Below are 23,959 nucleotides of genomic sequence, written 5' to 3'. Positions count from 1 at the left end.
GACAGAGTAGGATCGATGGCAGCTACATGCTGCTGGAGGGTTCATGCGGAGTTCGCGCCCAGCTGGGAGACTTTGTTGACACAAGAAGAAGCGCGAATAAAGAGGACGTCCTGTCGCCTCTCCTGGAGGGCAGCAGTGCTGCCGGAGCCGCCTGTATAAAAGCTTCCAAGATGCCGCTGAACGGTCATTCATGCGCTTGCGCTCCTCAAGACATCGTCTCCGACAGCATCGTACAACTTCTGCACAGCGACCACTCAGCTCTCACATGTAGACTCACGTTTTCCAACGGCGACTCAGCCAAACACATCCAGCGGATTTGTGCGTCTCCTCGGCGCTTCGGATTTGAACACAAGAACTTTGTCAAAGAAGAGTCCCAGAGCGCACGGGAGGCTCCGCGCGGGCAGTGCGTTTAACGCAGACTACAGTGAGCGCGCCTGTCCCGCAGTGAGTCCACTCGAAGTTGTGAGTATGAGAAAAACAGACCAAACGGGATTTTGTCTCGGTTAGGGTCACCAAGCACGTATCCGACAATCTGGGCATGGGCAATGGATACCTTAAGTCTGTCAGTGAACGCCGTGTCCTACACCGTGGCAGCTGAACTCTCCACCACCGATGATCCGTTTAATGCACCCATCAAGAACATCGCGCCATGGAACTTCACCATCCTGGCCGTTCTCATGTTTGTGGTCACCTCACTGTCTCTGACTGAAAACTTCCTGGTCATGTTTGTCACTTTCAAGTTCAAACAACTCAGACAGCCCCTGAATTACATCATAGTGAATCTGGCCATCGCCGACTTTCTCGTCTCCCTCACCGGTGGAGTAATAAGTTTCCTGACAAACGCCAGGGGTTACTTCTTCCTCGGGAAGTGGGCTTGCGTCTTGGAGGGGTTTGCTGTTACTTTTTTCGGTAGGTTCAACCTCTTTCCACTTTGTTTTCTTTCACTGTAATTGCAGGGAGACATAAATACAACTTCCAGAACTGTAGGTGTTAGTCGGAGCTATATTGCAAAGATCGATGATATCTGTAAAACAACTCCACATGGCATTTTTTAGACCTCAGTCAGCCTTGACTTTAACGCCTGTTCATAAATTAGAGCATCTGGGAGAAACAACGCATCACTCTTCTTTACAAAGTGGTGTCAAAATAAAATCACTGAGAACACACTACTTTTAAAATAATTTGGAAATACTACAGTCATACTTTATGAACATTAAGTCAAATTAACAATTTGTAGAGCATAACAAAACATAGTTACTCGCTTAAGAGGGATTACACAGTCTTTTTCAATGTGTGTGTAGAAAATATTTTCTTTTTTTAACTAGCTTTAATATTTAAAAATCTACTGCACCCTTTAAAGTTCAGTTATAATCTCAGCCTTGGGACATGTGGCTAACTGAAACACAAGAATTGGACATTAGTGTGTGCAGAATAAAACTATTTTTGAAACTGTTAAGGAAACAAAATCACAGTTGATTTTCTGTCAGATTCTTAAAAAGTGTGCCTGCACTGTGCTCTTCTGCTGCTTTTTGGTGTATAAAACCAGATAGTGGGAGTCTTTAATGAGTCTCATGACTTTATGAGAATATTATCAAATTACTGTCGACTGAAAGAGTTGAACTTGTGTTGCTTTAATGGTCCTTACTGTGAGTTACAGTATCCTACATGGATCTTTGCCAGAAGTGAATTACACTGTGTGTTAGCTGAGGCCACAGGACATAGACTTTATATACTGATAATGATGCTAAACAGCTACAAAAAGTCAATGACTTCATGTACAGTGAATACTCCAGGTTTATGATGTGCTGTATGGATTGACTGCAGGTCTGAGGGATCAATTGCTTTGTATTATTACTGATTAAGAAGTGTGTGAAAACAAATCATCTCGGGGCACAAAGTGTTTGAGCAAGGCAGAATTTAGTTTCTATAAAATGCAAAACCGGCCCGCCACTAAAACAAACCGTCTGACATCATTTGAACTGAGAAAGCCGTGCTGATGTATAATCAATACGCTCACTGAAGTGAGGCTTACATCTTTAAGGGGCTTGTAGTGAAAAGCCACTAAAATGCTTGCCTAGACAGCTGTTTCAGTGATTGACAGCTGTGTTGTTCCTCTCGTATATGTGTGTGCGTGTGTATATGTGTGTGCGTGTTGGGACGTAAGTGTGAGATTTGAAAACTCATCCGGCTCTTCCACCTGAGCAATGCTACAATTAATAATCTGCTCATGGAGAGAATATTTTCTGTTTGTTTCTATTTTTAGTTTTTCTCCGTATATGCGCCTGTGCTTTACAGATAACTACATTAAAACTGAGCGGATAAAAAAACACCCTTTTGATGGGTCAGTTTTCAACTTTAAAAAGCTACATAACCATCTCTGTGGATATTGGTGTTAATGTTTTATTTGTGAACCTTTCTGCAAGAGGCTCTCGTTAAAATGCGTGTGATAATTGAGCATCCCAGTTTTCACCCCTTTATTTTTCTCCTCTCCACTGAGTCTAAGCAGGCAGACACAAAGAGAAGCTGACTGGGGAGAGATAGGTAATTAACCAGTCTCTGAGAGTGACTTATTACCACAATTCAAATCTGCCCATTTTAGCCCATTTGAAGGCAGCCTAATGCAGCCATCCTGGATCATTAAACTATTTCTAGCAACAGCGCAGCCACTCTTACCTCTGTGCACTGTGCAAAACTGGGAGATTTTGTCAAAATTTTTGAAATGTGGTTCCACTAAAGGGGAGAAGTTTCCATTAAGAGATTACCACTGATGACCTCTCACACCCTGGTGGGGAGCAAAAAGAGGTGCAAAGAGGAGAATAATTTCTTCACAAATGAAAAATGTGATTTTCATAGTTATAAAAAACAAGCTCCTTGACTTGGTGCTGTGTTTTACCTCGCTGCTGTTTGCCTCAGGGATCGTGGCCCTCTGGTCGCTTGCTGTTCTCTCCTTCGAGCGTTTCTTCGTGATCTGCCGGCCCCTGGGGAACATCCGCCTGCAAGCAAAGCATGCCATCCTGGGTCTGCTGTTCGTCTGGACCTTCTCCTTCATCTGGACGTTCCCTCCAGTGCTGGGCTGGAACAGATACACCATTAGCAAGATCGGAACCACCTGTGAGCCCGACTGGTGAGAAACAAGCATTTTATTGTCTACACAAACCCACAAAGATCTGTGACACTTTAATCCATGTGACAACACGGAAAAATGTTTCTTAAAGGGTCAGTTCACACAAATCACTAAAACCCATTTTATCACTTAATCACCTCATGTTGCAGTTTCCTTCAACCTGAGAAAATATCCAATAAGAACTGGAGACAGCGAGGTTTGTCGATTATTTATTGCTCCTGGAAAACTGTTAATGAAGCGACAAGTTGCTCTGGGAATGTTTCAGATGTGATTTTTTTTGTGTTTGTTTCTGCACAATTTAAAGTCTCCTCACTCCTACCACTGAAGTGGCAGCACAAGTTTTAGAACATAATGTCTCAATACGTAGCCACAAAACCAGCTCGATGGCAGGACAAGTAAGTGCCCTGGTTATTTGGGTGAAGTGACCCTCAAACAGTGAAGACGGTGGCTTTTTATTTGAGCTTCAGTCGTGCACTGATGCAAAATAAATAGATGTATTCATATTAATAAGTGTGGTTTGTGAGTCACAGCTGCAGACTTCTGTTTTGACCTCTTTGAGGCAACATAAGCTGTGAAAAAAATACTGGTGTATTATCACCTCATAAAGCTGATATGGCTAATGTGATTGCCTACTTACACATCCAGTGGAATCGGAGCAACGCTCGTACATTAGCATGCCTTTAGAGTCACGTTTCCAGCCGCCTCAGTAACGTAAGTCCAAAATTCACTCCTCTTTTAGCTCAGTTTTGGTCTCTTCGGGAAATATGTAGCTTTTAGCCCCTAAATTCTCCTCTTCATCAGCTAATCATTAATTGTGTCTGTTTGATGCTGCCTGTTGCTGCTATGGAAATGAAGTAGCTTTGACTGAGCCAAAACCGTGAAGTTGTGGGTCGTTAAACCAAAACAATGATCCGAAAGAGGCTAAAATGCTCCGTAGAGTGTAGGAGAGCAGCAGAATGATAATTCTCTGTGGGTCTGTCATCATGATTGTGTTCACATGCACTTACTGTATGTCACCTGAGGGAAACATATTTATGGCATTACATTAGATCCTGTGTTTAATACATTTATCCCTAAAGCAGTGAATTATAAGTGCTCAGAGGCACCAGCAGTGATGAACTTCTGATCACGAGCTCACTTCAATAACCATTACACAATGTTAGCATAAACATGTGTATTACGGCCACTTAAAATCATTTAAAACTTTGATCTCAGTTTCAGATGTTAGCTTTATTCTAACTTCAGTGCTTCAACCTAAACTTTAACCCCGTCATAACCCCGTGTTCATTTTTCTCACCGCACAGCTTCCACACAGACAGATAAAGATCACAGACATTCTACACTCAGCCCCGTGGCTCAGATCTACACCACTGCTTCATCCATATTAGCTCATATTGTGCTAATATATCTTATGGAAAATGTCAAGAAATGAGTCTGCTCTAACCTTGGCCCTCACGATGCCATCTGGGTAATGCTATTTAGCCGCTTTGACCAAAGGCGTGCAGATATGAAGCTGAGTGTTTGCCTGGAGCCCTATAGGAGAACCGCTGCTCAGATGAAGTGGGGAGAACGAATGGTTCAGACAATACAATTAAGAGATCACCTTACACAGATGACCCGATCCACCTCTGGCTGAACGCAGCATGAGTTCGAGCACAAAACATTTGGTTAACAGCAGGAATTGGAACAGAGCAGGTGTGTGAGGTCCAGACTGTTGCCACATGCAGAGCCTGATGCATTTTAAAAGCCTGATTTATGTGCATCTTTGTATGCCTGTAAACATGCAGATATTCGGCACTGGCAGGCCTCTGAATGTTAAAAAGCACAAATGCACGGTTTTGAAGGATTGTGCAGGAAAGGTTGGTGTCAGTGAATTGACAGTAGGTGTCTGTGCCCTTGGTGAGAGGTCTGGATACGGTCTACTTGCTTGCATGCTACTGACTTTTAAATCTTTCTAGTGCTGTCGTGTTGTGTTATGTTATTACGAAGACACAGGTGGAGGTTTGCAGCTCAAACCCTTGAACTTACTGGGAAAATCTGCACGTGTACAACATATGAGTAACCCTCTAATTTGTGCTTATTGTATTATCATTATCATATTTTGGTAGGTTGGCCCGCTACTCAGTTTCCCTGTTAAGTGAAGACACCACCATAAATTACATAACTTTCTTTGTCTTCAAGCAAAAAAAAGGCCTTTTTTTTTTCTTTTTTGATTTCTTTTTTGTTGTTATGTTGCTTTTATTAGATAGACGCAGAAACGTGGGATATAAAGCAGGGGAATGACATATAGTGAAGGTCCGCCTGGCCGGTAATCGTATAGCGGACTCACTGCTGACATTTCTGCCCATGTGGTATGCACCCTAACCATTCTGCTATCAGGCCACCTAAGATGCCACAATCACTCTGATTACACTGAAAAGACATTCTTCATCTGCTTATACTTGATAGACGTATCGTCCTTCATAAAACTCTCCGTTACTCCTAAACTCTGAGCTGCTCCGTCATTCCTGGGTGTCACAACAGACTGGAGATGTAAAATAGAGGCTGTTCACAGGAAGGGACAGAGTAGACTCTACTTCTTGAGGGCGCTTAAGTCCTTCACTTCAATGCGTGCAGCCAGATGTTGCATATCTTCTACCAATCTGTTGTTGCAAGTACAGTGTTATTTGCATCCGTATGTAGACACAGCAGCATTAGAGCACCAGACCCAGTGAGCTAGCATTTAAAAAGAACCGGCAGGGACTCCTGAAGCCTGTGGAGTTTCGTCTACATCACAAGAGTTAAGGTCACTGCAATTTGAACCTCAGCAAATAAACTGGAGGAACCTGGAAAAAAGACAATCAGATTAGTTGATTTTCTTCAGACCAGTCAGTCAAACCCTAAGCAGGCCAAAGCGGTTTCATTTTGGACAGCGGCGTTTATTGTGGTGTCGCACTGTGATAGTATTTAGACAGAGCAAAGGAGATTTACAGACAGAACACGTCACCTTCTTAACCTGCTTGTTTTTAATGGTTGTAAATAGAACTTTAATTGTTGTAATCCACAGACAGAAGGGAAATGACAGGGAAATAAAGGGCCAAAATGAGAGGATTAGTAGCAGTAAACAGATGTTTCTACCTTATTATTGTGAAAGCTTTGACTCACTATTAAATGTAAATCAATAATGCTTCGTTTGTGTTTTAACAGCGAGCACCTGGGCATTGTCCCATGTCCTTTACACACTGTAGAATTTTTCACGATCCGCTATCTGTCTGTCTGTCTGTCTGTCTGTCTGTCTGTCTGTCTGTCTGTCCCCCAATGGTTGTATTAAAACTGACCTCCACAAGAAAAATAAAACTCTCCGTGTTTCCATCTGTGGAGCAGCAATGTGCCCTCCTGTTTAAATGAGGAGATTCACTGTGACAGTCGGGCAGGCTGGTGAGAGAAAGTAGAGCACCAGCTGGTGGTGAAAAGCCATTCTTTTAGCTGATTTGATTTTTGGGTTTGTTTGACAGAACTCTCTGCCTAGAATTCACCTCCTAGAAAAGTGATAGTTTGTCTTGGAGATTATTTAAATGATGTACGGCTGATGTGCAGAAAGTGGCTCATTAAGTTCCTGAATCTCAAATCTCTTTGGCCTCCTTACCAATAGACGGAGAGACCGGGGAAACTGACTTCTTCAGTTGGTCCAGTGTATCAACTGAGTGAATGATTCAACATTTCATTTCAATGAATAATTAATGTCATTTTATAGACCTAAAAGCTGGTGAAGTAGAAATGCAACCGGCAACCCATAGACCAGAAACTGAACAAACTAAGCTGTGTCTTTTGGCTCTACGAGGCAAACAGATCAGCCAGTTCTGACAGCTGCTGTTGCAGCACCGACACTGCTCCGTGCACGTCAAGCTATATCATTCCTGAGTAAGTCCCAAGTTTCTTTACAACATCAAGACCTGAGTTGTACATGAGTTTTTGTGACCACTGGTCTGGCACAGTTGAAACTTGAGCAGAGAGCGCACATTAAAGTTTGCATCAAATTTTTGGGGAACAGAAAGTTCTCTGGTTCTGCAACGACTTGTTCAGACCAAAAAAGTCCTGGGATTGACACAGGAGTGTACGTTATATTCATATCCTGGCTTCAGGGGCATTGAATGTAGAGGGAAAGTCTGAATGATTCAGGGGCCCACAGCTGCACCATTGAACATTAGAGATCTTTACATATTAAGGGCCTCAAATGAGCTTCTGTCACAGGGCTGATAATTTCTAGTTGCACCCCACAACTCTCCTGATTCCAAACCAGAGTAAGACTTTTGTCTCTATAATTTTATTAGCACCATTCTGCAAATTCAACAATCTGAGTAAATGTTGTATTCTTCATGAACTCGCATTCTGCACGTGTCACGTGGCAACAAATTACCAATAAATTATTTGTGAATCAACACCACAAATGTAACCTGAGCCACATTTCCCTTGTTCAGGAAGAATTAAAATGCACGCAAACACATACACACTCACACACACACACACTGCTCTGTCTGCCAGGTAGATCCCTCGACAGTAATATAGAGCTGGTTTCATTTGAAGATGGTGGCTGTTCTTATGGAAATTACATAATTAGAATAAATTAGTGGCCTCCGGGCCTCTAATTGAGTCAGAGATTTGTCTCAGCTGTGAAATTTCCCTTTTAACTGAAGCTCAAATGAGGTGCAAAACTGTTGTCTTTCTCTCAAGTTAGATAAAAGCCTCTGAATGTCAAAATGACATTTCACAGACAGCTCATTACTGTGAAATGATAGGATTGTTAGCCATTTTGTTCTTAAAGGGACCTTCAGGTAGGTTCAAAAGGTTCGTCTGGCTTGATCTTACGATGTATCGATCCAGATCCTGCTTAACATCGATACAACTCTATTAATATCAGTTTTGTAATGCTGGACTGCTTGTTTCAAAAGTGAATGTCAAAATGTTCTTGTCGCTCTATAAACAGGTATTCAACCAACATGAGAGATCACAGCTACATCATCACTTTCTTCTCCACCTGTTTCATTTTGCCTCTCGGACTGATATTCTTCTGCTATGGGAAGCTACTACGGAAGCTTAGGAAGGTCAGTTCTTATACTAATCTACTTTTAAGACATTTTGTATTTGGTGTGCTGTCATCTTTCTGTCATGACGGGAAAAATGCTGCTTAAATGAGCTCCACTGTGTGCGATAAATGAAAGGTATGTTGTTATACTGCTTTTTTCCAAAATTTTTCAGGGATAGAAACTTTGAAGTCAGCAGCAGAGGCCAGAAGGAAAGAGTCTGACTCCAGAAGTGCACAGATGGGAGGATTATAATCAGAGTGATGCAAATCCACTAAGTCAGATCAGTTTTCTGAAAATATTACCCTGATTTCAGGGAATATTAGGAATGTCTGTTCATTGCAGCTGACCTTTAATACGAGGGAGGATCAGAAAGTTCCAAGAATGCTCCTGTTGCACGCAAACGGGAGTGCTGCACTGTAATAAACCCTGCGAGTTAATGAGAACTGAAGTACGTCGCTTGATCAACATCAGCACCTGAAAAACACACATTTTTGTGACTACTGGACTGTGCATTTGCAATGTCACTATAGATATGAGCACAGAGCTCACATCAAATTTTGGAGACCCTGGAAATAATTCAGAAAGCCTAAATCAATGAAACAATGAGCTGTGCGAGGTGTTATGAGGGGCATTTACAATTTAACAGGGGCAGAACATGACTGTGACGGAAGAAGGCCCATCAGGCAAGGAGCGCAACCAGTGAGGGTGTCTTTCACGCTCGCAGGGTTGTTCACCATGAATTTGTCCCACAGAGTCAGATTGTCAATTCAGAGTTCTACCGTGATGTTCTGAGGCGTCTGAGCGAAAACATTTGGTGCAAACAACCCGAACTGTGGCGCGATGGCACTTGGTTTCTCCAACATGACCACATACTCCCTCATGGCACATTGAAATGACAGAAGTTTCTTGCGGTGGTCACAACAACATGTGTAACTCGGGTGCTGATGTTGATCAAGCGATGTAACTTGGAATACCTTCTCACAAAGGTTATAGCTTCCTTCTGGTCCGTGCACGTTACAGTGCTGCGCTTTGTTTGTGTGCAACAGGAGGAGTCTCGTCTGTCTGCATGAATGTGACTGGACGTTACTCTTCAGCTGATAGCCAAGCAGCTGGTAAATGATTAGGAAGTATTAATAAAACAGGTGTAACTATGCAGACGACTTGCCAAATAAAATATATTCATCTAGCTTATCTAGCTGAAGTGAAGCAGTGAAACTGAACATGTTTATAATGTCTACAATTTTGCTATTGGCAACATGAATTAGTAAAATCCTAATAGATTAACTCTTGAATAATTTAAGATTTTCTGCTTCCACCAGGTATCTCATGGTCGTCTGGCCACTGCCAGGAAGCCCGAGCGGCAGGTGACCCGAATGGTGGTGGTGATGATTGTGGCCTTCATGGTGGGCTGGACGCCGTACGCGGCCTTCTCCATCCTGGTCACAGCTCATCCGACCATCGAACTGGACCCCAGGCTGGCGTCCATCCCCGCCTTCTTTTCCAAGACAGCTACTGTCTACAATCCAATCATCTACGTCTTCATGAACAAACAGGTAACTTCTCATTCTCCAGCCAGTGGATCACATCTTTTACTTTAGTCAGCAGGGTGAACACTTATTGATTCGGCGCCGTCAATCAGCTGCTGAGTTCCTTCCTGGAGACACATCACTGCTTTATGAGCGGCGGATGAAAGCTGCTGTAGAATACTGAGATGGTTTTTTTTCAGTTGTTGTTGGGTGTTAGCCTGTCTCTCAATAATGCATGGCGAATGAAGAAATGAAACGTGAAATCCTCGGAGTACAATTGTCCATGCGTGGCTTTGCTAAAAAATACATGACACATACTATGGCATTCTCAAGCAGCTTACAGTGGTGAGATGGCTGATATTTTTTCATGGCATTTACTTTGTTTAATTTTACATTAATTACATTACATCTAGTTCTTTTTCTCAGTGTATGTCAGACACACTCTTCGGGTAATCGTTATTGATTGTGCAAATATTGACTGGGCCCATCAAGGAAGAGGGATTTAGTTCACCTTTTTAACACATAGGCTACATTTTTCAGCTAAAGTCTCTGCATGTTTCCTTCTTAGTTACGTGTGATGGTATGAACCACAGTTAATTTGTTTTTGCCAGTATTTTTTCTGCAAGACGATCATTCTTTAATCGGAGTAACAGTTTTAATGTTGTGAGCTGACACTTGTCTCACACAGTGAATCCACAATTTAAATAACTGGATGTAGAGACTATTAATTGGCACTTTCTAATAGGACTCTTTATTAGTGTTTACTTAAGGTATTGGCTGGAGCTGAAAAGGTTTGGCATTGATAACACAGACTAAACATCGCTTGTAGAGCCACTCAGAAAACAGATGCACCTTATGATCTGCAGTATGTATTGCCGAACGTAACCTTCCTTTTTCTGCACTTTAATGGACATGAATTGATTTATGAGTAATGCAAATGTAAACACAGGTGACATATAGTATAAAGAAGCATGGATGTATGCTGTCCACTTTACATTATATCTCCCCTTGTAGAATTTGTTTTCACGTGAACAGCCTGCAGATAAAGTGGGATGTCAAAGACTAGTTGTTGATGGTTTAATCGGCTTTCACACACAACACACAGACAGGATTCTTTTCAATGGTGAATATAAGCTTCGCAGGAAGATTTCAATGCAAAGTTGATGTGTAAATTTTATTTTGAAAAAAACTTCATGGATAATAATTTTCTTTGTGATATCTCAGTCTTTATTGCCGTTTTATGATGCAAGTGTCTGACTGCAGTTGTTCTCAACTAAATAGTTCCTCTATGCAGAAACAGAGGTCATCAGAAAAACACTGACATGAGTACATTCAGGTCTGATCCTCGAATGATGGACTCACTACCTTTAGTTCTTCTGTATCTCTGGTGAACATGAGCAAGCTGTGTCCAATTTACTGGTCACATCTGCGTTCTTTAACTCCCACTGTCACCTCTGTACAAAACTGGACTGTGAATGACTAATTACACTTACTGTACATAATATGATACTGAGGTCTCCTAGGGGTCTTTAACAACCTTTTCATGTTAACAGCACGTTGTACTATCGTCTCTCAGTGGTTCGGATTGTACATGACAGGTTTTCTTTTTCAGTGGGATTCTTTATGGTGCCGCCAGTTCAGTGAAGATTACAACTGTCAAGGCCAGTTACGGCAAACAGGATTAAATATGAGACTCGCCAACAGTAAAATTGAAAGATATCTATTTTCAGAAAGTTATTCTTTATAAACTGTATACTTGTTTGGCACAGCACCTATCAGTCTTCTGGAGGAGCTGCCTGTACTCTGCTGTTAATCTGATCGCGTCAATTCTGAGCAATTCTCACTCTTTGAATTGGTCAGCTAGTGTCTCCACTTAAACTTTGTCTGGATATAAATAGTTGCAAGCAGGCAGATTCAGGTTTGGCCGGAGCTCTGAGTGCTTATAACAGTCGGCTGATCGTGATCTCTCTCTGGGTTACATAACAAGGTGTGTTGAAACAGTGGGAAATCATGGGATTTTCATGATGCGTGACGACTGTTACTGGTTGTTTTGAGTCAAACTGCCTCCAGTGATCTGAAAGGTCGAAAGGCCAAAGGTGGAAGAACCTTCTATGGATCGCTGCAAATAGTGTTATTTAGAAATTAATTTCACAAGAGACTTTAAAAAGGCTTTTATCTCTCAGTTTCCAAATAATCATTAGAAAAGCAAAGCAGACATCTAAAAATAAAGCAGGTAAGAATATAAAGTCTGGGCTGTCTTGACAAGATATACTTAGAATATGAATTTATGTTTTGTTCATTGTTTTTAGCAGGATGAAAAATCTTGATCCATAATTAGAAAATAAGCTGCTTTTCTTCTTAGTCTTGGTGCCACAGAGCAGCCCGGTATCATGACAAAGTTTGCAATACACCTTTCACTCCACTAAAGGAGATTGTGTAAGTGTTATATGTTGCGTCGCCTAGCAGTGAAAAATCATGTGTCAAGGTTCGGGTTGGTTGGATAAAACAAACACAGGACTTTCACCCAGGAGAAAAGGAGAAATGATAGTGTCTGTGAGAAAGCAAAAGTAAGCATGGATTTTCTTTCGGTAATTTAAGTATGTTACTTACATTAAGCAGTGTTTAACTTATGTTGCGAACGTTCAATAATTTATGCGACATACACAATGCTTTAGATTTCCTTAAACCTGACCAAGTGCTTTTTGGTGAGTGAACCTTCTCACGCTTAATGCCTGAAACACACTGCCTGTGTGGCGTGTGCGTTACCTGTTGCTGCGCGGCGTGATGTCATTTCGGCACCCATATTAACAGCTGAAAGAAGCCACTCTTTTTGCATGAGACCCGCATCTCACTTGTGTCTCACGCCTCGCGTGTGTGGTCCATCGTTTATAAAATAGAACCGAGGCCTAGTTTTTTAAGTGTGCCACACGCAGCTCCCAGCTAAAATATACAGGGAAACATTCTGTAATCACATTTATCCTGTATAATCATAGCGAAAACCCAGTGTAGGCTCCAATTATGTCATGATAACACTTCACCAGGTAAAGGGCAGGGTTTTCTTAGCTGGTCTCTGTCTCCCTCCCTCTCTGTATCACTCCTCTGTCTGAGTGTGCGTGCCTTTGTGTGTCTGTGTGTCTCGCTCTGAACGAAGGTAAACACAAACCACGTGTCTGCTTTTTGGTTCCAACTCATCACTTGTCAGACCTAAAAAATACTATAATTATGGCCATTATGAAAGAGAAACTCAATGATTCAATGGTAGGACCTACAGCCGCAGTACCACAGCTGAAACGCAGCTGGTGCAGATAAATACACACAACCAAGCCGCAGCTGAGCAGCGCATGACAGGTAACGCACACGCCATGCAGGCGGTGTGTCCCAAGCTTAGCAAGAAAAAACGCCACAGCTTTAGCCTTAAACTGCAACAACACAGATGGCTGCAAGAGGTTGGCTCCAAAAAGCCTCTGTTTCCATAGACTGCCCTCTTATGAAATATGAAGTCAATCATTTTTTCCCACAAATTATGTTGGTGTTGTTAGCTAAAGTTACCCCTTGTTATTAGTTTTCTGTTGGTACATCTGAAAATCATCCGGTCATTAATCAGAAAATAAGCCTCAAAAAGCCGTAGTTTGTTTGATTGACAGGCCTGAGGTGCAGTCAAGTTTCTGCTATCGGTGGTATCTTCCGGTTTCCAATTAGATCGAGTCAGATCCACTGCTTGCTCTCCCCCACCTTGTCCAAAGCACGTCTTGCTCCAAATGCTCTGAACCAGCAAGATAGCGACAGACAATGTCCGAACTTGAGGCTTTAAAACATCAGTTCACAAACCAATGGGTGACGTCACTTGATTGCCGCTTGGTTTCAACATTAATTTAATCCAAAACAAACCTGAAAAGCTGCACTACTCAATATTTTTTATATTAACAGTAGAAAAGATGACACATCCTCTCATGTAATAGTTTTGCTTTTACATCCCACAACTTTACTATATTCGTTGACATGCAATGACCTCATCTCAGCCACAAGCAGCTTTTTTTCACAGAAAAATTCTGATAAACCAACAACAGTCTACCTGTCCAGCAACTATTCTAGTTTGTGAGCTCTTTATATGCTACTCTATTCACATAGTGTTCTCTTTACAAACCTTAGGGATTTATTCTTAAACTGTTTTAAAGAAGCAGATGGAAGAAGCTGCTGTCGCTGTAGAGAACTAATGTGTGTCAGGCTATTCATTTTTCCATTAAGATGACATTTTATGACCTTATTCTCTGTGCAGCAGTGTTTTAAAAGCTATTGTTTTGTTGGAGAGAAGTATTATACAACTGTAAGATGTAAGGGGTTTTCCAGCATATTATAGGTCCCAGAGTGCACAGCCATAGACTGCAACACCGCAGCCTTCTGCTTTTTCATGAGATCCGAGGTAAGCGGAGGTGTTATTGCCACACTTTGAACAGCATTACTGGTTTGAAGTTAGGAGGCTTGCATGTCAGATTAGACGGGTCATTAAGGGTCAGGAATCATTCTTTCTCCCCAGGACTTCACAAAGTGAGAATTTAAACACTGAAAAAGGTCAATTAGTGCTTTTAGATTTAAAGTAATGTGGAAACCAATGATTGTGGGGCTGTTAGCGAAGACGTGTTGAAAATGGCTGTGTTCTTCCAAGAATAACCGTTGACAGGGCGTCATTGTCACTGCCATTGTGTGTGTCTGACAGACAGGGCAATACAGACACAATTTTACACTGTGGAATACAGGGGGGTGGATCTGAACCAGGAGACATTATGCCCGCCCACCTGTCGGAAACCTGACTCCATGCTTGGCCTGTCAATCAAACCAGGCATGCCCTCAAATAAACTGCTCTTTGAGGCCAAAAACCTAATTAATCACTAGTCATTATTTTCAGCAGGACACCCAGAACAATCATCAGAGGAAGTGGATTTAGCGAATGACACCATAATAAATTGTGGAATAATGTATTGGCTAGCGGCCCTCTGTGGTACATTGCACTTTAAGCCACTTATGCACTGGCTTCACTTTTCAGACCCTGAGACTGCATCCATTTTTATATACAGTCTATGGTCGTGGTCTTAAGGGTTGTGTTTTCAGTGAGTCACATTTGAATCCATTAAAGGAATACCTGAGTTTGTGTTGCTGAAAGGTAGATGAGCCGGGAGGCAATTACCGTAGTTTATCATAAAGATTAGAAACGGAGGGAAAAACTAGTCTGGCTCTGTTCAAAGTCGAAATAAATGTATACCTTTTTGCACCTTTACTAATTGTGCTGTACTTTGTTTTTCACTGATTTGTCTGTGTACAGATGAACCTAACGTAAAATTAAGAGTTGATAGTCAACACTTCATTTACAAAAGGCCGCTGATTGTGCAGCAGTGAAGCACAAGATAAAAACACAAATGCATATGAATATATCATAAAAAAACAAGAGAACAGATGATAAGTTAAAACACTGAAAATAAGTAAAAGAGGATTTTATGTAAGGTTGGATTTAGCATCCTGACTTGACTGTGGTCACCTATTCCTCACACAGTGGTATTTTCTCTTTCATTTTGCATTTCCCTACATGTTGCACTATTCCTTTAGGTAAAATGTATTATAATATCTGATTGCCCTAAAATGGAAATTCAAACCATTTTAAGCAAACTGCTTTTTATTCTCTTGCTTTCTGTCCAGTTCAGGAAGTGCCTACTCCAGCATTTTGCCGGAATGGGGTCCATCCCAGAGAGCAACATGAATCAGACATCAGATCGACCCGGAATTACTGCCGAAAGTCAAACGGGAGAAATGTCAGCCATCGCGGCCCGCATCCCCGTGGGTGGCACCATGTCGCCCAGATCCGACGACTCTCCAACTGACTGCGGCTCGTTTGTTCAGCTTCCCATCCCGGAAAACAAAGTGTGTCCAATGTAACAGTAACCCCATCCCGATAGGTGTTCTCTTTCCCTGAGAGTGCATATTGACCTTCTGTAATCTAGCTCCAATGTGTTTCAGAAACTCTTTCAATGTCAACGGAGGTTGAAAAGTTTTGTCAGTTTCTTGGGGAGATGGAGGGTTTGGTGTGAACTTTTGAAGAGTTTCAGAGTTGTTGTTTTTCAACTTTTGTTTAACATTTCACTTGCAAGAGGACAGACACAAAACATAAAAAACAAGTTTTGTGGTTCAGCATGTTTGAGTAGTTTGTTCACATTTTGATTGAAAAGCTCATCAGAGGGGACAAAAAGACCTGCGGAGACATGTACGCTCAGAGCTTTATCCGGTATATCCTGTAAATATTTGCTTGCCGGACACTCCTTTGTCCCCGAGAATGCCTTGGATGTTCTCTTGACCATCATTGCACGCCTGCTCTTGTGTCAAATTAGAGGACACTTGATTCAACTAGACAGCGTCTGCCTTCATATCCCAATGAAAAAAGGGACTGCAAAAAAACGCAAGCTTTGACATCAGTTAGTTGAGGGCCAGCCAGTTTTTTTTAAAAATACCACAATGCATCCAGCCTTTCATCTCGTCCTTTGAAGTCCCGCGATGGCGCCTGCAGAGAAAGCGTTGTTTTTCTATGCTGTTTCAGTATTTGGTTTGGCAGCGAGCTTCAGTCATCTCTTCTCGTCAAAAGGACGGAGCTGTTTTCTGAATTTGGATATTTTTTACTTTAGTGTATCCCGCGTAGATTAGATTGGGTCAAAGCTTTCATCTGTAGTGAAGATGGTCAACGGGACTTAGAGATGCCAGTCTCCTGTTGCCTCTTGCAGATGTAGGAGGACAACATATTTATGAAGATTCGGTTGGGGAACAACAAACTCACACATTAACACAACTACAAGGAGTACATATACATGCAACACACATATAGATATACACACAGTTTGCAGTTCACTGCCTGTTTTACATTAAGCTCTTTATAGGCACTGTGACGATGATACAATGCACCAATAAATATCACTAGCACAAGAGTGCCGTTGCTAATTAGTCATGTACAGAAGCAATGAGTATTCCCATCACAAGCACAGGTCAACAGCAATATCAAAGCTAAATACTGTCACATTTGAGCACTTCAGCGTTCGCTACAGAAGGTGTAGCAGTGAGTGTTAAAATGTCTTCTTGACTTCGTTCTGCATGTTTATTCACTATTACTGGGTATTTGTCAAAGTACCGTCACAGTGATTCACTACGTTAAAAAGAAAACCAAAAAAAAGTAAAACACTACGGTGTGTGTGTTTGCAGTTTACTGAGTGTGTGTCCCAGTCATGTTTGGCCAGTCTGGTAGGATTAACATCCAGCAGTTTTTTAAGCAACAGTGCTTCTGTGCCAAATTAATCGTGACGCCTTGATATAATCAGCATAACAGCGTGAGACCGTGGTGAAGAGGACGGGTGAATTAACCCTCTATCTTATAACAGTATTCCCGAGCATTAAGAACTTTCATGAGCCTCGCTGCTTGTTGTCAACTACGAAAACTTTTCGGGGTTCTTAAACCTGTTTTAATCAATATGTGTTGTAGCAGCAGTTTATAGATCGCCTCTGTGTTGTGAAAGGGTCACTCAGTCCTAAAATCACAGAACACCTTCACCTAAAACATCACACCCATGCTTTTTTTTTAGCTAGTACTTTTAGTTTCAAGCTGTACGTACCTTCAATCAACCACCTGTATGCTACAACACCCAGCAGAAAATGGTGGAAAAAGTTAGCAACCAGTTAGGACCTGGATATTTTGACGGAAAACAAAACAGACCGAAAAGAAACTGTGATAAGCTGCTGATAACGTTGTCGTCTGTGCATCTGCAGTGGACAAAATTGATTCATACAACTCCAAGTCATTTTTTTTTTAACATTAGCCTTTCATCTGCAACAAGCAGAAACGTCCTGTTTTGTGGCACGAGGCAATCCGGAGGTCAACTCAGAGAGCGACGTGATGTAAATTGAGGCTCCTGTAGAGATTCCCTTTTCCCAGAGTTGGCCTCGTTTTTATGGCGATTATAGTAGTTTTCTCAGCATTGCTTTTATTTATTAATGTTAAAATGTTCAAGCCATATCTCAGGTCTGTCAGAATTTACTGTTTGTGTCGTTGCGCTTAATTGCTAAATTATAGTCTGTTCATGTTGAATGATGTTTCTGTCTTTGTGTGTGTGCATCCCACATTAACTATACATTCAACCACTTCCAAATTTGGAAGCCTCAAGGGGATGAAAATCAATAGATCACTTGTTCATTGATTAATGAGTGCACAGCTATTCCTCTGAATAAAATATTTCAATCATCTTCAAATATGTCTCCAGAGAAGTGAAAGCCAGATACAGAAACTGACAATGAAATATGGCTTGAAGGTTTGTACACTGCAACTGGGGGGTTATATAGCAAGTGTCATGTCATAAATGTACCACATTACACTGCACAGGGATGGTTCAGATTCTTTGACTTGAAGGTGGTGTAAGGTTTTGACAACAAAGGTACGTTAATGTGTGGACATGAACTCAGGCAGGAAGCCATGTGGCTGCAGATCTCCCGGTGAGCCAAGAGCTTTATGCGAAAATGAATGTGGCAGTAGCACACAGCCAGACAACCAAAAAAATGTGAATGCTCCGAACACACCATCATTACGTCATGGTCCAGCTTTCAGAGTGGGCAATGATCCAGGCCAAAGCGTGAAGTTTACTTCAGCAAACAAAACAGCTCCAAGATACTGAGTCTGTTCGGAGAATCCAGCAGCAGCAATTTCTCTCAACAATGTTTATGTGTGTTTGGACTTGAAATGTTTGTTGATAGCTTATAGCTGGATCACACCATATCCATGTATCAATATCGCAACTGAGGCCTTTACTGTGAAGCAGGTTCAACACATCCAGGATATCTTTCCACTATCTGACTTCAGTATTACATTTAAAAAAAAATGTTTTGCCAAACAAACGTGATCACACTAAGTGTATACACACAGGTTGTTATCAGTTCGCTAAATCAACCAGAGTTTTCTAGTTCAGTTACGAGAGCGTTCACACAAAAGTGGTGGAGTTTGCAGCATCCAACCAATCACAAACAGACAAGTCTACTGACAACAGAGCAGCATATTTTACAAGGAAGAGCAAACTATAATATCAGACAAATATGGAGAAGTTAAACAGATAATCCAGGCTACAAGCAGCACAGTTGCAGCTGCCAAATGAAGGAAGGACAGCTGACAAAAAACAAAAAACAAACCACTGACTGTGTAAACATGTGAGTTAAAAGGCTTTTAATATCACTGCCTATCTCTGGCAAATCTGACTTTAATTACAAATAAATGATTGTGTTGTTTAAGTGTATTCTTCAGGCACCATACACTATTCACCAAAAGCCAAACAGTAAGAAAAAACTGCTCAGTGAGAGAAATACAACTTACACAAGGCAAATGTCCACAGAGTGAACAATAACCCTTGATGTATAGTGTAACTTTTAAATACAAAAAAATAATAATAAACGCGTTAATATAACATGTTAGATGTGAAGTGTTCACAAATGTGCAAAATAGGATTATGGATTTTAATGTGATCTGTGGTCTTATGGTGTGTATGACTATTTTTGTCTTATGCTTTCAGCTGCAACAACAGTAGTGTCAAACAGACTGGAGAGTAACTAAGAAATAAAAATGAAATTCAAAGTGGTAGGTAGGCTTACTGTCATATTTTAAGCTAAAAGTACAAAAGGCAGGACTTTTGTGCTTCGGTCAGTCACTGTTGAAGGATGATAGCTGTATACAAAAACACTATGAAATGGAATCTGTATCTCTTAAAAAAAATGAATCAGTGAAAGCCAAAGAGGTTGTCAGACTCTGAACACTCGGCTCTCCACAGAGACCCTCACTCTCTGCACACCGAGCTCCACCCGATCTTCTACGATTGATGATACCATTTTACAAGACAAGTGAACAGTCAATAAGCGCTCCTTTTGTATGTTTTGATCTGTTATCTCAGACATAACCTGCTCACCAGTTATCATGGTGATGACCATCTTTGTAGTCCTGAAAATCCAAACTTAAACCTGAAGTTTTCCCAATAACCACAAATCCTGCTTCGTAGTACGGGCCTCCGGTCAGTGATTCAAACTATCTATGCCTGTCTCAAAAATAATCCAAGCTTTCTGTTTAAGTGTTAATACTCACTGTTACCCATCAGTACCAAATAGTTATTCTTTTAATGTCTCCCAAGCCTCCCCACCACTGACACACACACACACACACACACACACACACACACTTACAGACCCATCAGCAGTAGATACAGCATCGGAGGTTTTGTATGTGGTGACTTCGCCTTGAAGACCAGACGGGATATAAATCAAATAAACCTGCCAGTGCATGCTGATGCGGTGAGGGAACACTTTGAACATATATGGATGGGTTAAAGCTCCCATTTATCACCTTGAATATTAACCCACCTGTTTGTTGTGTTGTGCTTACAAAGGCATGTTGAGACTTGTTCTGCTGTATGTTTTTCGTGTCATGAGTACTATTGTCTTGAGTTGGATTTACATGGGTTTACTGGTCATAGATGCACGCTGGTTATAAAAATGTCTGTATTAAAGTATATTTTTGAAAAAGCAACTGCACTGTGTGGATCTCTTGACCGTTTTAAACAAAAATAACAATGGAAATGGAAGCTACTTTGACTGATGGAGTGATTGAAGGCTAGTATTTACTCACTCTGCTCCATTGAACAATGAAGCTGAGGTGCAGTCCAAATATCCATCCCCACAGATGATGAATCAGATTTTCCTGTAAAATCGGCAAGTGCTTGTAGCCTCACCAGATTTCTGAGGCCTTCATGAACACTTGTCAAAAGTCATCAATCCATGCCGGGTAAGAGGAGGAAGTCCAGAAGTATCAGCTGCAAAAAAAAAAGATAAACATGAAGGAATACTTTCCAGCAAGCCCTGTGTGTAAAGTATCAAAGAGAGACTGCACAAGAACAGGGCAGTCCTCTGTTGATCATGTAGCTTTTTAAAGCCATAAATTTAATGATGCTTCTTTATGTTTTGAACTTTGTTGCTGAATTGCAAGTAAAATAAAATGAGGCAGGAGATGGAAATTTGAATGCATGAAATACTCGGAGGAAATTAATCAATAAACCAATTGTGCAGATCATACACGTGTTATAATTTTAATGAACAGTGTCATAAGTGGTGAGTGAGCTTTACCTTTAGACTTTTCTATCCGTATTCTGAGAAGACAAGACAGATCTGAAGTCATCATGGTGTGTCATCAGTATATTTTACTTTGACCAACAGTAAGTAAATTAACTGAGTCTGACAAGCAAAGGATCGCACCGAAACATACAAAAATCTTCTCACAGCCCAATGCTGTATTGGGGTTCTTACATATTACACACTGAAAAAGTCAATATTACTTTACTAATTACTCAACATAATTAGATAATATAAATGAAGCTTAGATTTCCATGGTTAAGTAAAAAAGATAACATGTAAATTACACTGTGGCATGACCAGGAGCTGTATTTTTCTTATTTTGTTGGATGTATGATGTCTTCCTGGTCCATTGTATGCATTGAACATACAAAACTAATATCAATCCTCCATCCAACTCTTCATATGACAGCAAAGTAAGTAATTACACTGTAATTGCCTTACTGATGCTCAACACTTGTAATAACGTGGTACAAAGTAGGAAGTAGCTTTTGGGTGTTAGCTTAGCACAGGGGTTTGTTTACAGGTTTGTCACAGCAAAACAAGACCACATATTTTATCATGAGTCTGAGCACACAAATCTGTCCTGTGAGCCACATTTTATCCACCGGTTTTCAGGCACAGTGCACTTCCCAATACTCTCAACACTTTGTTCTGTGTCCCATTGACTTCTTGCAAAAAAACTTTATCTTCTTCAGATATAAGACAGTTTGGCAATATTTCCCACTGACTTTGTGAATCTTTAAGTTATTGATCTCGTTCTTTCTTGGGCACCAGTAGTAATAAGAGTTGTACTTCATGTTGGAAGATAGGGTGACAATAAAGTGGAGGAAACAGTAAGTAGAGGCTATGTGGATTTTTTTAGGGGTCATCTTTGCAGATTTATTAGTTTTGTTCATGATTTTTTTTCCCATTCACACTCCACTGAGTGTAATTGTACACCCGAGACTTTGCACTGTTCATTGCAAGGTTGGAACAGATAATGGATGGAGACACAAAGAAAATGGGAACAATGTGAGCATAGTCCTTCAGTCTGTTATGTAAGTAGCTCGGCTTCTGACAAAAATACAGAGACCTAAATGACAAAGGTTCATGTGTCTCTTGTGCGAGAAAAAAATATTTTCTGTGTTCGATCTCATTCAGAATCAGAATCAGTATCAGTTTATTTGGCCAGGTATGTTTACACATACGAGGAATTTGACTCCGGTTGTAGCTTCACTCTCAGTGTGCAAAAAACAAAAACAGACAGACATAAATACACATCCATCCATCCATCCATCCATTCATCCATCCATCCATCCATCCATCATCTTCCGCTTATCTGGGGTCGGGTCGCGGTGGCAGCAGGCCAAGCAAGCTGACCCAGACTTCCCTCTCCCCCACAACATTTTCCAGGGGGGGGATCCCGAGGCGTTTCCAGGCCAGCCGGGAGATATAATCCCTCCAGTGTCTCCACCTGGGATCTCCTGCCAGTTGGGCGTGCCCAGAAAACCTCCAGAGGGAGGTGCCCAAGAGGCATCCTGATCAGATGCCCAAAACACCTCAGCTGACTCCTTTCGACGCGAAGGAGTAGCGCCTCTACTCCAAGTTCCCTCCTGATGTCCGAACTCCTTACCCAATCGCTAAGGCTGAGCCCGGCCACCCTACGGAGAAAACTCATTTTGCTCATTCTTTCAGTCACGACCCAGAGTTCGTGACCATAGGTGAGGGTCGGAACGTAGATCGCCCGGTAAACTGAGAGCTTCGCCTTCCAGCTCAGCTCTCTTTTCACCAGCATGGTCTGGTGCAGCACCTGCTGTACTGCTGCAGCCGCACAGATCCGGTGGTCGATCTCCTGCTCCATCCTCCCCTCACTCATGAACAAGACCCCGAGATACTTAAACTCCTTCGCTTGAGGAAGGCACTCTGTCCACACCTGGAGGGAGCAATCCACCGATTTCCGGCAGAGAGCCGTGGCCTCAGATTTGAAGGTGCTAAACCTCACCCCCACCACTTCACACTTGGCTACAAACTGCCCCAGTGAATGCCGGAGGTCGCGGTCCGAAGAGGCCAAGAGGACCACATCATCTGCAAACAGCAGAGATGCGATCCGGAGACCCCTGAACCCGACGTGCTCCTCCCCCCGGCTGCGCCTAGATATCCTGTCCATGAAGGTCACAAACAGGATCAGTGACAAAGGACAGCCCTGGCGGAGGCCAACACCCACTGGAAACGAGTCTGACTTATTGCCGAGAATACGAACACAGCTCCTACTGCGGTTGTACAGAGTCCGGATGGCCTAATGCAAAAAGTCCGGTACCCCGTACTCCCGCAGCACCCCCCACAAAAACCCCTGAGGGACCTGGTCGAAAGCCTTCTCCAAGTCCACAAAACACATGTAGACTGGATGGGCAAACTCCCAGGCCCCCTCCATTAGTCTTGCGAGGGTAAAGAGCTGGTCCACTGGTCCACTGTTCCACGACGAGGACGGAATCCGCACTGCTCCTCTTGAATCTGAGGTTCGACAAACGGTCGGAGTCCTTTCCAGCACTCTAGCACTCTGGCATAAGCTTTGCCCGAGAGGCTGAGTAGTGTGATACCCCGATAGTTGGAGCACACCCCCCGGTTCCCCTTTTTGAAAATGGGAACCACCACCCAGGTCTGCCAGTCCATGGGTAATGTTCCCAACCCCCATGCAACATTGAAGAGGAGTGTCAGCCAAGACAGCCCAGCAATGTCCAGCGCCTTCAGCATCTCAGGGCGGATTTCATCCACCCCCGGCTCCTTGCCACCGAGGAGCTTTTTGACTACCTCAGAGGCCTCTGCAAGGGATATGGGTGCGACCCCCCCCCCCCCCCCCAAGTCTTCAGACGCTGTCTCCTCTCCAGAAGACATGGTGGCTGGGTTTAGGAGTTCCTCAAAGTGCTCTTTCCACCGCCCGACGATGTCCCCCGTCCGATTACAAAGTCGATCATTGATCTCCGGCCTAAGGTGGTCTGGTACTAGGTACACTTATGAGCCACCTTATGCTCAAACATGGTGTTTGTTATGGCCAAACCGTGACTAGCACAGAAGTCCAGTAACAA

General features: G+C 42.2%; 1 protein-coding gene across 1 annotated transcript; it reads left to right on the top strand.

Annotated features, from left to right (window-relative positions):
• The first annotated feature begins 204 nt into the window (after positions 1-204).
• Positions 205-20,289, top strand: valopa (vertebrate ancient long opsin a). Its single transcript, XM_069145255.1, has 5 exons — positions 205-909; positions 2,914-3,124; positions 8,088-8,205; positions 9,507-9,740; positions 15,402-20,289. Exons 1-5 carry the CDS (start codon positions 546-548, stop codon positions 15,636-15,638), a joined length of 1,164 nt encoding a protein of 387 aa, XP_069001356.1. The 5' UTR covers positions 205-545; the 3' UTR covers positions 15,639-20,289.
• The last annotated feature ends 3,670 nt before the right edge of the window (positions 20,290-23,959 follow it).

This window comes from Embiotoca jacksoni, unplaced genomic scaffold (genome assembly GCF_022577435.1).
Source record: "Embiotoca jacksoni isolate LCO1_2020_lvr unplaced genomic scaffold, fEmbJac1.0.p SCAF_12, whole genome shotgun sequence".
Taxonomy (NCBI): Eukaryota; Metazoa; Chordata; class Actinopteri; family Embiotocidae; genus Embiotoca; species Embiotoca jacksoni.
The sequence above is the reverse complement of the archived record's forward strand: the minus strand, read 5'-3'. Positions and strand labels throughout refer to the sequence as shown.